The 13,876-nt window shown below is 46.8% G+C and overlaps 1 protein-coding gene across 6 annotated transcripts in view; it reads left to right on the top strand.

Moving 5' to 3' along the window:
* Positions 1-2,727: 2,727 nt before the first annotated feature.
* CARMIL1 (capping protein regulator and myosin 1 linker 1) overlaps positions 2,728-13,876 on the top strand; it is a 196,447-nt gene continuing 185,298 nt past the window's right edge. For 2 of the 6 annotated variants that reach the window (XM_074823520.1, XM_074823510.1), the window contains exons 1-2: positions 2,728-3,163; positions 7,047-7,144. In XM_074823520.1, the coding sequence (XP_074679621.1) occupies positions 3,124-3,163; positions 7,047-7,144 (138 nt within the window). In that variant the 5' untranslated portion in view covers positions 2,728-3,123. The remainder of the gene's footprint in view (positions 3,164-7,046; positions 7,145-13,876) is intronic. The other 4 variants (XM_074823466.1, XM_074823488.1, XM_074823477.1 and 1 more) reach the window with 2 other exon arrangements.

The raw sequence follows: 13,876 nt of genomic DNA on the forward strand, positions 1-13,876 counted from the left end.
TATCTAGGCATTACTGTAGCTGGAGGAGCAGGAAGCAGCAGCCTGCCTGGGCAATCATGTTCTGCCTCTTGTCCAGGGAATAAGGAATGGGAAACGATGCATTTTGATGATTGAACCTGGCCTTGGGAGCACTAATCCACCTGAGCTTAGCCTGTACCTTCCCTACCTTGAACCAGATCCAGTCTCCCTGGTGCAAAAGCAGGAATTATGCAGTAGCCTTGGCAGTGCTACTTCATTAGCCTGTAGCGCTGGTAATTAAAAAAACAAAACAAACCAAAAAAGCCCTGCCTGCTACTATCATTCATTCTTTTTTTTTTTCCTTTACACATCCTGGGCTCTCCGTGTCGGCCAGCTCATGTGGTAGGAAGCCAGGAGGGAGGAGGTGGTAGCATATTCCAGCAGAGCACTGCAGGCAGGTAGGCAGGCCTTGAAGGAACACATCATTTTTGCAGCTGATGCATGCTGAGAGGCCTGCGGTTGTCTGGCAGCAGCCTAGGAAGCAAGGGCCATGCTTTAAACACTGTTTCAGACAGAAACAAGGCAGTGGTTTAGTGCAGCTTGAGAAACTGTTACGCATCATGTATCTGCGGTCATAGATCCAAAAATGTGCATTTTTTGCAGAGCAGGTGAATAGCAATGGAAGAGAAGATACCTTTCTGGAAGTTTTAGCTGAACACAGGGCATTATACTCAATGCAGAAGTAACTGCATATGAAATTACATGGTCTTTCTTATGCAGACTTAATGATCTGATTTTTCCCTCCTGGGTGTTAGAAAAAATGTAACTTCTCAATTCTTTTTTCGTTTCCTGTCAAAAGATACCCGTGTTCCTCGGTGGAAGTAAGCTTGTGTGTTATAGAGCAAGCAAGAAATGCAGTTTTCTGCTGAGCTGTGAGGAAAGATTGGCAGGAAGGAAAGGAAGAGGTCAGCAGGTATTTTGCATATATCAGAAAAGGATGCAGATACAGTGAGGAAAAGGGAGAAGACAACTGTAAATGGAAAATGAGTACAGTGCATTCTACATATATATACACACATAGATATCCAGATAAGATTTGATTGACATTGATATATATTAAAAGCACACAGGTTCTTTACTATATTCTTTTACTAATACATTCATTTTGTGTTTATTTTTTTAAAGAATGTCCGTATTCATTACATGTAAACATCAAACTGGAAGGAGAGCAAATTGTAGCCATTTCTGTAGTAATCCTGTCTATATTGGTAAAATGATCTCTGACATTATTTAGAGAGCTGCTTGGTGCCATGGGGAATCATAATAAAATTGTTTGACAAGTCCAACCAATTTCAGTCATGTTTCTTCTGAAGACCGGGGTGTGCAGGAGTCCCTGAGACACAGAGTGCAGCAGTATGGTATTGTACCAGCAAAATAACTCTTCTTGGATTCACGCTGTTGCTCTCACTGAATGCATTTCAGGTTTCTTAATTGTACATAAACGACTTTGATCTCCCAGATCCGCCACTCACTTGTAGAGTGCTTGAAATAAGAGGCTTATGCAGTAATCCACCCCTTTAGGATGGAGGGTGACCAATCACAGTCCTGCTGCAGTGAAAATGACCCTTTCGCTGAAACTCGGCATCGCTACCAGAAGCAAGATTTCCAGAGCTGCTGAGCCTCTTCCTTCGCTCTCATCCAATAAGCATCTTTCCATCCTTGTTTTTATAGGCACAACTAGGCAGCTCGTGTGCCGCGTTTCTATAATGTGGCTGTACGCACGACAAAAAATTTCTCGGCGCTTAAAGCGCAACAAGCAAAACGCCGCAATTTGTGGGTTCTTCTTCGGTCCTGGGAAAGGCGGCACGTTCGGTTCCCTTCCACCTGGCCCAAGCTCCGAGACGGGCCTTTCGCTGTGCCCCGGGTTTGCTGAGCAGTCCCTAGCGTGGGCCTCACCTCCCAACAGGTGCCCAGGCGGCTGCGTCCCTATGGAGATCAGGTGGGGGAGCGAGGGAGAGGCAGATGAGTTCTGGATCAAAGGTGATCCCCTGCCAGGGCTCGAAAGCGATCCAGCCTGGGCGATCCCTTTCCAGCGCGGCGAGGACTGACCTTTGTTGAGGACAACGACCCCCTTCAGACCATACACGGTTTTTAATGACACGCACCCCGAGGAGACTTCCCGCGGCGCAAAGCCTGAAGGTGCGGCTGCGAAAGGCAGAGTGTCTGTTGAGGAGGGCCGGTGCTGCTACCGGCGACCTCGGCGGCGGCGGCGGGGATCGGGTCAGGCCGGGCCGGTTGGGCCGCGCCACTCGCGGCCGCCGGCAGATGGCCCCCGCCGCCACCCTCCCGGGCCCGCCGCAGCGCCGGGGGCTGATCGGCCGAAGGAGGGGCCGGCCCCACCGCGCTGAATTTCCCAGCCCGCTGCCCCCCTCCTCTCCCTCTCCCTCTTCCTCTCCGCGGCGGGGCGGGCGCAATGGCTTCCTGAGGGCGATGCTCCCGGCCGCCGCCGCCGCCACCCCCTCCTCCTCCTCCTCCTCCTCCTCCCCCTCCTCCTCCTCCTCCTCCTCCTCCCCCTCAGCCGCCGGGTGCTCGGTGGGCGCGGGCGAGCGGCTCCCGGCGGCTCTCGCGAGGTGAGGAGGCCGGGCCGGGGTGAGGGCGCCAGCCCTCCCGGGGCGGGGGCAGCCGCCGCCGCCTCCGCCTCCTCCTCCTCCTCCTCCTCCCGCCCGCGCCTGAGCCGCCGGTGCCGGGCGGGGGGAGCCGGGCGGCGCGGAGCGGAGCGGAGGGGCCGGCCGTGTGAGGGGCGGCGCGGGGTGGGGGGGGAAGGAGGGAGCCGGCGCGGGGGCCGCCGCGCCTGACGGCTGCCTGCGGGCCGTTCCTCCTCTGGAAATGCCCCTCCTGGCCGCGCCGGCAGCCGGGGGCGTCATGTAGCGCGGAGGGAGCGGGCTCCGCGGGGCGGGAGAAGCCCCTTCCCTCCCTCCTCCCTCCCTCCCTCCTTCCTTCCCTCCGTCCGCGCTCGCCGCACTCCCGCACCGCAGCGAGGCGCCTGCACGGCCGGCCCCCTCCCCCGCCCCGCCGGCTGCATGCCCGCCGCGCCTGGCGGAGGGACGGCGCGCCGCTGAAGCAGCCCCGCCACCGGGCACCCCCCGGGCGCCGGGCAGCGCCGCCATGGCCGAGGAGAGCTCCGACGTCCCCAAAGAGTTGATCGGTAAGGGACGGGGTATGGCGGCGGGGGGGTCCTGGGGGAAGGTGTTGCGGGGGCTGGCAAGTTTGGAGGCCGCCGTGTGCGACCCCGGGCTGCGGCGTTGCCGGTGGGGGGGATGTGGAGGGACCGGGGGTGGGGAGGGTCTGCGCGTGTCGGTGGAGCCGGGGGCAGCTCCGCGGGGACTGGCTGGGGAAGCCGAGGGGGCGCCGCGGAGGGTTTGGGGGGACTCTGAGGAGGCGCTTGGCCCCGCTGCTGCGTGCGGGGAATGGTCGGGCGGGGGCTGCGGCGGGGAGCGGGGAGGCGGCGGCGGGCAGGGGCTGTGCCCGTGTGGCCCTCCCCGGGCAGCGAGGGGCTCTCCCCGGCCCCCCCTGCGCCCGCCCTCCGGAGGGGTCTGCCGGGGGTCACCGGGGCCCTGCGGGGGCTGGCAGAGCGCGGTGGAGCTGCCCCGGGCCGCCCGCGCCGGGACCCCCGCCCGGCCGCCGCGGCAGGTCCTCCCCGCGCCTTAGCCTGGCGGCGCCGGCACAGGCTCCGAGCTGTGGCTCCGGTCGTTGTTTCTTTCGTTTTCCCCCCGGATTTGCGTAGTTTAAGACTCATTTTCCCATGTTGGTGACGAGGGAGCGAGGGTATTTGTAATTAAAGTTTTATGGCCACAAACCCCCATGTTGCATGGTGCACGCTTAGGAAATCATAGGTGATGATGGTAAGGACCCTGAAAATGCTGTCATCGCTGTTGGGGAGCTTTCGATAAATGGATCGTTAACGTGCTGCGTTGGTAACCAGCGTCATTTGGGGGTAACAGGTCTGATGCTCTAGGCCTGGTCCTCAGCCACCTTGCTCAGGCCAAACTTCCTTTGCTTTTAGTTGCAGTTTTGCCTGTTGAAGAGAGATCTAAGGATCTCACCAACATCAGAATAATTTAAAGTGGTGCCTTAATGACAGATGGAAATAGAAATCTGTCAGGCAACAAGGTACATGTTATGTCCAATAGTCTATAAAACCTTACCTAGTTCGTTTACGCTGTTGCATTTCCTTTGATTTTGTCAGTCAGCACTATCGGTGGCAACTGGTTTTAGCATTTGTAAAATATTGGTAAAAATCTGGATGGATGGCTGCAGCTGTCACAGAATTTTTTTTCTGTATAGACAAAATAGCTCTATTTTGCAGTTCTTTTAGTGTGCAAACCATGTGGTTTGCTTTAGTCTATAGCTTAGTACTAAGAAGTGATGAGCTGGGAAGTGTGCTAGGAGTAGCTAGGGTCAAAACCGTGAACTGCTAACGCATGGTACTTTTTACTCACTGTGGATCTGCGCTGTACTCTAGTGTCGTAGGTGAGGTGTGGTGCATGTTACTGGGAAGAGCAAAGGGAGCATCTTCACACATTCCCTCCTCCCGTGGCCTTGGACAATTTCAAGAATTGCCCCTCAGTCCTGGTGTCCGGCACCCACCCAACTTGCCTTGTCAATGACTCTTCTGGGGCATGTGGATCTGTTCATGTAAATTGGTTTGATTACTAGCTGTATTTTGGTGTCTGTATGTTAAAATTTAACCTTTTAAATGGGCTTCTTGTAGTAACCCTATGTTTTGAGAACAGGATGAAACGATGTGCCTTAGCACTGAGTGATTGGAGTGTGGAGAGTAAACTGGGGGTAGGAGTGTTTGAGCTGCAGTTTTTGCTCTGTTACTCACTTCCCGTGTGACCTTTGTCGTGTCTCATAGGTCACAGTCTTCAAAAAACCCTCTCTTACTGTTGATTTACCTGGATCTGCTCCTCTGAGGTGTGGTGTCTGAAGTCTCCAGCACTAGATATGGATGAGCACTTTAAAATATGAGCCTTAAAGTTATGTTTCCATCTCTGAGTCTGAAAAACTACTTTGCAAGTCCACTTGCCACCCAGTGTGTAAGGAAGTGTCCCCAGCCCCATGGGGAATATCAATGAAATCTATATCTTAACTCTTTGAAGAAGTGTTTCTAGCCCTTTCTGGCAGATAGGGCCTTGGAGGGAGCTGACCTGCCGACGACGCTTTGTGGAGTCTTGGGTCACAGGTCCTTTCTCTCCCTACAGCTTGTTGAAGTAAGAGTGCTGGAGCTGAGGGCTTGCAGTCTCACTCCCACTACTGCTGCGTGAGAACTGTAGGACAGTGAAGGGAAGTGGGTCTCCCGATGCGGGCGTCTCAGGAGGAAGTCCCTTGCTAGATGCAGGCACTTGGAGCTGTTTGTGGGAGAGGAGAAATTAAAAGGCAGAGGCTGGGGGTGGAGGGAAAGGAACGGAGATGGCAGCAATATCTTTCCTTCTGTAAAGATAGGGCTTTATGAAAAAGCCTGTGTGGTCAGCTTGCTTCTGGGTTCCCAGGCAGGGACAGAAAGACCAGAATTAGGCATTACCCATGGGAGAGGAAGCCTGGGGAAAAGAGTTCACATGGAGCTGGACTTTCCCCCAGGCTTTGCTTACCTGGCTACTCGGGGAGCTCGCAGCCTGGATCGTGACCAAGTGGTTGCCCAGGGAGCCGGCTGCGCTGGCCGTCTGCCATGGAGCTGCCGCGGCTTGGGGTAGGCTTCTCGCCGGGCAAGCCACTAGTACCGAGAAGCTTTTGTTTCCTGATAGGAAAATTAAAATTCCTGGGGAAAACATGCCGATTCTGCAGAAAGAGCTCTTTCTGGTGGAGAGTGTCTCGGACCAGGCGCGTTTCTGACTTGCACACCCTCCTGCCCCGCAGGCAGAATGCTGTGGCCTGGGCTAAACGTCCAGGCTTAATAAATGGCGTGTTGTTTGTGCTAGTACATTCTGACTGCCGGATGAAAATTGTGCAGAAAAGTGCTATACAGAGCACTATAATTAAAAGCCTTGGGAAGAGCCCATTATCTTCAATTTTAGCCTTTAAACTTCAGTGTGCAGGAGGGCAAAGTGTGTGTGTCTGGGGAGGGTGGAGACTTGCCTTTTACAGATGCCAGTTGTAGTGCTGGAAATAGGTTAATGTGTTTAAAAGATTTCTTTCTCATTCCTTTTCTGTGGGGGCTGGGGACTGAAACTTACAGAAGGTGCCAAATTGGCTCTTCTAGGTGAACTCTTCTGTTTATCTCCCAATTGCATCAGTGTCAGTAGTTGTATAAGCTTTCTGATAGGGTTCCCTGTGGACACGTTCCCTTCGGGCTGGGGTACAAACGTTTAGGGGAAAGGCTGGTTCATCTGGTACTTGGCAGAGGTGGTGTATACATGTGTATGCATATACATATTAAAACATTACGGAAATTAATGTAACTTTGGTGTTGGCACGTTGTCGTTGGGACTTGGACTGAGACCAGTGTGTTGCCTTCCACAGCCTCTGCTGCATAGCTGTCAGGCGTTAGTATCTGGAAGTCTGCTTGGTTTGCTTTGCAGCTTAAACGTGCAGAGTGCAAAATGTGCGAACGCTTGTTTTTCCGTTATCTGACCCATTTAGCCTCCCCGATATTAGCAACAGTGGGCTAAAATTTTTGCAATGCAAGAAGCTAATTTGCTTTAGCAAGCTTTTCAGGTAGAAATGATAGCAAGTGAGGAGTTTGTTGTATTTTCCCAGAGTAGAGCTAAGCATTGCTGGGGCTTGCCTTGGGAATGCTTTTGATGTGTAAGTAGTGCTGGAAAGAAATACCAAATTATGTTTAGAATCCTGGCATATGAAATCGATAATCCTATCATAGTAGATATAAATTATTGTGTAGATGACATGCTTAGAAAAGTTGTACTTGTGTTAGGTTATGTTTAGTACTGGTGCATGTGCATGAGATTTCCATGAGTGCAAGCGATTGAACAACATAGTTCTGGGTCTCCCTGAAAACTTGACAGTGGTGTCTGTTTCCTTCTCATGTTTACATTGAAGGTGTTTAATTAAGGTCTTTTCTTTTATTTCAGAAAGTGTCAGGGATGTTATTGGGAGGAAAATCAAAATTTCAGTCAAGAAGAAAGTAAAGCTGGAAACCAAGGGAGATAAAGTGGATAACAAAATATTGGTAAGTATGATGGAATGACTTTGATTACATATATGAAGGAAAGCCAGTATCTCTTCAGAAGACATTAATTTTGCTCTGGAAGGGTTCTCTGAACTTTGTGTGTGCCATAAGACACACATATCACTTATTTTTCTAGTTTCTTGATAGCCTGCACAGGAAGTTGATATGCAGGCATGCACGTGTACACACATGTTATCACTGAGTTATTCTTCAGGGTTTAGAGTATTGTGTTATGGACTGATGCTAAAGCAAGCTATTATTAGAACCTGTTATAAAATAATTTGCTGCCTTTGCTGCTTAGGTTTCCCATTTACATCTGTAGGAATTTTGAGTGGACAAGAAATACAAAATGAAGCATGTAGAATTACTTACCTTTTGGGAATCTTCTGAAGCCGTTAGGTAGCGAAGAGTAACAGTAAAACTGTTGTGCTTTTTGAACTCCGATGACTATTTGTACTTTTTAGTACTCTCTGTTAAGTCATACCTCTGCATTTTAAAACAAATGCTTACTGTGTGGGATCCTCCATTGCCATTCCTAAAACTGTAGTAGAGGAGAGCTCAAATTAATCTCACTTTAAGTATGCTTTCCTGTTTTCTCAAGAATAGTTTTGCTGGCCTCTCTTGATAAGAAGAAAGCTGTGGTAATGAGCTGGTATGCTTACTGTCTTTAATACGTGGATATGCAAAAAGAGATGGAACTTTATTTCTTCATTTTTTTGGATACCTCTCTATCAGAACTAGAGTAACAAATACAAATAACGACAGTGCTGCTATACTATTTTGCAAGATGTTTGAAATTTGAATGCATAATGTCCATATAATGCTATTATATATTTGAAAGTTTCATTGCCAAGACCATTGTTACAGATTTAAGATAAGTTCCCTGTGCAGATATTCTATTTTGTCTCTAAACCCAGCAACTTATTAATCAGTTCTGAATTCTATTCATAAAGTACATGTTGATTATCCCAGGGCAAAAAGACTGTTGATAATGGTCTGTTTTTCAGTGAGAGCAGCTACTTAAGGAATTTGAAATATTTTCTGCGTAATATCTACCCATGTTATACGTAGCTCCTAGGTTTACAGTTCCTGTTTCCATACTGGAAAAAGGTTGAGTATGTCAATGTTGATTGATTGTCTCTATTTATTTGAAAGCCGTGTTTATAGGGAAGGCTGACAGTTTCACTGAAGCAGTAACACTCAATTGACTTTTTGACTTATACAGAATCATTACTGTTATCGATAGTGGAATATACCATGGAAATACTCAAATACTGTTGTGATCTGATGGGACCAGAAGTATGTCAAGCTTTGAATTGTCAGTGAGGTTTCTGAGGGATGTACTGCTCGGTGGTAGAATACCTAAATGTGATGACTCATGTTTTTTCTCTCCTAAGCTCTCGGGTGGGGGACTTTAACCTTTTATGACTGAAGAGGTACTGAAAGGGAGGGAACCTGCTTAAGGGGTTCACAAGTTAGGGAGCAGTTTTTGTGTGCATGCATGTTGTCTTCAGTGCACTGGATAAGTTTTACGGGGATGAATTGCTGAAGGGGGTATTGTCTGGTAGAACCATTTGTTCTTTGATGCAAAAATGCAGAGGATTTATATTAAAGAAAAAAAAAAGAATGCTTTCATGGTTAGAGAAATTGACTGTTGACTATCAGGGTTAGATTTTGTTTTCTCTTCCACAGAGGAAAACTGCCCTATGTGAAGCTGGACAAATCACTAATGGCATTTTTTTAACAATGTTTCTCTAATTATATGTGTGTATCTTTATTTTATGTGGGTTTTTTTGCAGAAGTGCTCAGTGTTGTCTGCTGTGTCAGAGGCCAGTGGAGACTGTGGTTCCTTTTGAGGATGCAGAGCTCTCTGAAATGCAGAGTGCTCTGAAAAACAGGATACCAGCCACAGCTTAAGTTGGATACCTCAAATTAGAGGGGAGACTTTTTGGCCTCACTGTCTCTACATGCTCTCATTTCTTACCTGTAAAGTAGAGGAGATATACCCTCCTCTCTTCAAAAGAATGATGCTGAAGATAAATAATTTTGTTTTAGAAATATGTAGGTGCTTAATGCACCACAGGAAAGCTGCCAGCAAAATTAGGAATTTTTGTACTCCAAGCTGGGACTTAACAGTATTCAGTAAATAATGCATATGGCTGCATTCTGACCAGGGCACGTAAAACTGAATGCTGAATCGCTATAAGTGAGTGTGTCAAACTGAATGCTGAATGAAATGTTGGCGGCAAAAGCAATGTAGTATTTAAAGACTGTATCCTTAAGTGCGTGCACCAGAGGATTCAAATGTGATTGCATGGACAATCTTCATGCCAGTGCTCCTCCACTACTGAGAGCTTAGTTTTGAAATGTTAATGTTCTTCTGAGCAGTCTCTTGAGTGCACGTGTAGCAGTGAATTGTTTTGAGATTTCATTTTAAATTTTATTAGTAGTTGGGTGTTTATAAGCAAAATAAGCATGCATTGGGTCCAGCACTTAATAAAGAGAAAATACCAGTTGTTCTCAGTCAAGCTAACCTCCAGAGCTGTGGTGGAATGCTCTCAAGGTTTTAGAGGAGGTTGATCACAGAGGTTGGCACTGAGCCCTGGCACCCAAATCTGTGCTTTAATTAAATGATCTCTCATCCTTCCTTCCTAGGAAAATCAGGCAAAATCAGTACCACTTTGAGAAAGGGAGATTATTTAAAAATGACTGCACTTGGCAGGTAACTATAAAAACACTTGACCTCTGGCCCTGTTGTTCACAGTGTATTCAGGGTGCAGAGTACTAGAATATGGATATTACCATCTATTTAAGTCACTCTAGGAAATTCCTCTCATAATTAAGATGGAGATTGGAAGCTGAGACTAAAGAAAAAACAGTGCAAAAACCCTGGTGTTGCTTGAACTAAGGTCCCAATGTTAAACTGATGAAATCGATGGATAAAGACCATGCTTGCCTTAAGGTGCTTTAGGATCTCAGCTTTGGGTGCCAGAGATTGGAAATTATGACTAGGAGTTTTGTTGTAAATCAGATTTTTTTGCAGTCTGCACAATGAGTTTGCTGCCTCCAGTAATCTCAATCTGTAGTTGCTTAGTTTTTCAATTAGTCATAATGATGCAAGCCAGTTAACATGGCGAGCTGCTCAACTGCCTCTGGTCTGCTGGTACCAGGTCTCAGGTGTGCAGGCAGCAAACTGATAGCCAATCCTGAAAAGGCAATAACCAGCTTGAATGGACAGAAGATCAGTCCTCCACCAATAAGAGCCAAACCTCAGCCTTGTCCAAGTCACCTTGGCAGCTTTGCTCTGCTAAAGTATCATTAGGGAGAGCGAGGAAACACCCAGGCGTAGAGGAATCCTTGAAAGGCTGCAGAGGAGGAACTGCCCCACGGGGTGAGGGGGAAAGGCATCACGGGGCTCCCTGGCAGGCCACCATCCCACCATGATGCACCCAGTGGGACTGGGGGTGGTAGCTGGGGACAGCTGTGCTTGGTGGTTGCTGGCAGCACTGTAGTGCTGAGACAGACCCAAGGTCAAGCTGGACAGTAGGGTTGGTGGGGGAGGCTCAGCTGGGAAAATGGCCAAGTGCAGATGTAGCTGCAGCATTGCTCAGGCTGGTGCTGGAGCTCTGGAGAAATATGGGGAGCTCCAGTCAAGGCTTCTCCCAGGTCTTTGGGTCACATACCTGTGCCATGTTGGGTACAGGCAGCCAGACTCTGACAGGGCACTTGGGCAGGCTGGCCCAGCGAGCTTCATGTGGCCTTCAGCCAGAGGCAGAGTGCTACTGCAGGAGCGGACCCCACTGTGTTTAACTTCAATATGGTTCTCGTAGCCATAATCTTACTGGGTTAAAATAGATAAAGGCATCACTCTTTTGTAATCAGTGGAGGATTGCTTTGGTTTTGTGGGATTGTTTTGTTTAAACCTGGATTCTTATGAGGATGAGATTTAAGGCATCACGCGCTGAGTGGCTGCCGTGTTCCTCCTCACACTGGCAACTTCTGACCTTCTCTCTAGTTTCAATTTAAGCTGATGTGTATGCAGAGGTCTTGGTTGTAATGATAATAGAACCAGTTTGAGGGGGCCGGGAAAGGCAGTCAGGAAAAGAAGAGAAACTTTTTTACCTACTCCCTCCCCTGAAGGCCCCTCCTTTTGGTAGCATAAGGGATGAGGCAGAATGCCCTGTCCATGAGAGAGATTTATATTGTTTGTTGTTGTGTGTGTGTGTGTTTTTTTTTTTTTTTTTTTAACCCAGAGGCCTCAGTGATTATTAGATTATCACCTGTAGACAAACCCCTGTAGGAAACCTGGCTTCTTAATTTTTGGTGTTTGTGGTGCTGCTTTTTTCCCCTCAAAATAGCCTAGGTATCTGTAAAGCATTTTGCTGAATATTTCCCATTGCAGTTTCTTCCTATCAGCTTGATTGTAATTAGTAGCAACCATTGAGAAGTTGAAATTGTAAGATCAAGGCAATACGTTAAATACATCTGACCAAGTCATTATGAAATACTGATGTTTTCAGGAATGGTTCATGACAGGCCAGAATTCAGGATTCCTCTTACTTTTTGTTTCTTTACTATTAATAAAAGAGAATACTCCTAGACTAGTTGCTTTTGAGATTAGATGAAGCTGACCTGGGTTTTTTTGCTTTGTTGTTGTTGGTTTTTTTTTTTTAATGTTTTCCTAACCTTAAGGCCACAGAATAGTGTGATGTGATGTAGTGACCAACAGCACTTTATTAGGAAGTCCCGTTGGGGAATCTCTGTTCCACTGCTGCCCCAGATCATTTACGTTCTCTTTGTTAAAATATCACAGTGCTACTTCTGGAACCAGGACAGTTACTTTGACAGGTGGCTCTCCTTAAAATGTACTGTATGCCCAACATGGATTCACTGGAATTAATTTGTATGTCCTTTTCACTTTCTTTGGGATATATGTTTCCATGGGCTTTTAAAACAAAATTTTTAGTTGACTCCTGTCAAATAGGTTTGTATTTGTTCTGTGCACATGGTCTGAGATTTCATGTTCTGCTTCTAAAGACTCACGAAGACTGAAATTCTATTTGAAAAAAAAAAAAATCTATCCGTATTTACTTTTAAAGAGCAATTATGGCCATCTTGCGCACTGTCCATGTGGCTTTTGAATTCTGCTTGAACAACCTGGCTGACTGTACTGAAGCAGCTGAGAAAAGCTTGCATGAGCTGCTGTATCTGTTCAGCTGTAAGGGTGGCAGTCTCTGAGTGGAGGCAGTAATATTTTGCACTGCCAAAACTATTTTGGGATTAAAGGCTCTGGCACTTGTTTTTCATTGCTCATCTTTTGTCTCGATCCATCCATAATATTCTGTTCAAATAGAGATGAATTTCTCTATCTAGGTGCAAATGTCTTGCCTTAAAAAATATGCACTAGTATTAAATCATGAAGAGCATGAAACTCACAGGGTTGTCCAAGGTTAGTTTTACATAAAATGTGTGCAATCTTGCACATTATATCATGACAGCTGGTGTGTGATAATGTTAAATATGGACATTCTTTTAAAATAATGGTGTTTCCTCTTCCGTGCCCAGAACATTGACTGTTATGACATATATCTTAAGTGTGTGTTTATGAAGATGAAAGGAAGTAGGTGTTGGTACATCCGTCGTGTCAGGAAATCTAAATGAAGTGAGGTAGAGTAATCAAAAAATACTTATATGTGAAAATGTGTTTTAATACATTTACAAGGCGCCTCTTAGAAAACAATTGAACTGTGGCCAATAAGATTGCTCCAGAAAACTGGAAAATAATAAGAGTACTGCTGGAAAGAGAATTTATTAATCCAGTTATGCAGTTGTATATAGTCCCAAAATAGGAACTGTTTAAAAGAAAATACTTGTTTATGTGCAAATTTTACTGAAATCTATGCTTATGTTATACGCTGATCTATAAGGTTACTTTTAACTGGTGGGAAGATCTATGAATTTAGCATTCTGATGCTGTGATAGTGCATGCAAATGTTGAAATACCCTTTGAGATGTTTCCACTTCCAGGAGGGGAAACTGGCCATCAATGGAATTAACCAGTCTGACAGGAATACTTCTCTCTTCTTTGGGTTGCTGGGGTTGGGAATTACTTTTCTTTCCTCAATTTCCACTTCCAGTTCCTACTTGCAGTTGTTCTTTTCCCCTTCCCCTTCCTTATTTCCCACACCCAAAGCATCAATTGCAGACAGAACCTTGTCTTCTGTTTAAATCGGTGTTGACACACTTTTTACAAATAAACTCTGAGGCGCCTTTCCCTCAGGTCTGTCTGCATTGAGGGTAAGCTCTAATCTACTCACTTAATTAAATTTGCCGTTGACCGAACAGAAACAATCCTCTTTCTCTGGCTACCCAGGCAAAATGTAGATTTTCTACAGTCCTGGCACTTTTGTGTCCTTTTGAGTGTAGCTCTGCCCAAGAGTTGTATGTTTTGTTTGACACTTGGTTGAAGCGCAGAAGATTTCTTGCATGTTGATATTCTTTTTATGCTTTGGGAGGATAATATAACCATTACATTGGAAGAGCAGCTTGCTTGCTCTCCCCTTCTTTAGTTTTGGGCAACTGGTACACGTAGGGAAAGGTAAGAAAAGGTAACTTGTCTTTCGGTGTCCTGAAAGTACATGCCTTTGTTCTGCCTGGTACTTTGCAAGTGCACACCGACCTGCGGGCATATATATCTTTATCTGGGCTCTGGAAGGAGGAAATGTAAAGATT

This window comes from Strix aluco, chromosome 1 (assembly GCF_031877795.1).
Source record: "Strix aluco isolate bStrAlu1 chromosome 1, bStrAlu1.hap1, whole genome shotgun sequence".
Taxonomy (NCBI): Eukaryota; Metazoa; Chordata; class Aves; order Strigiformes; family Strigidae; genus Strix; species Strix aluco.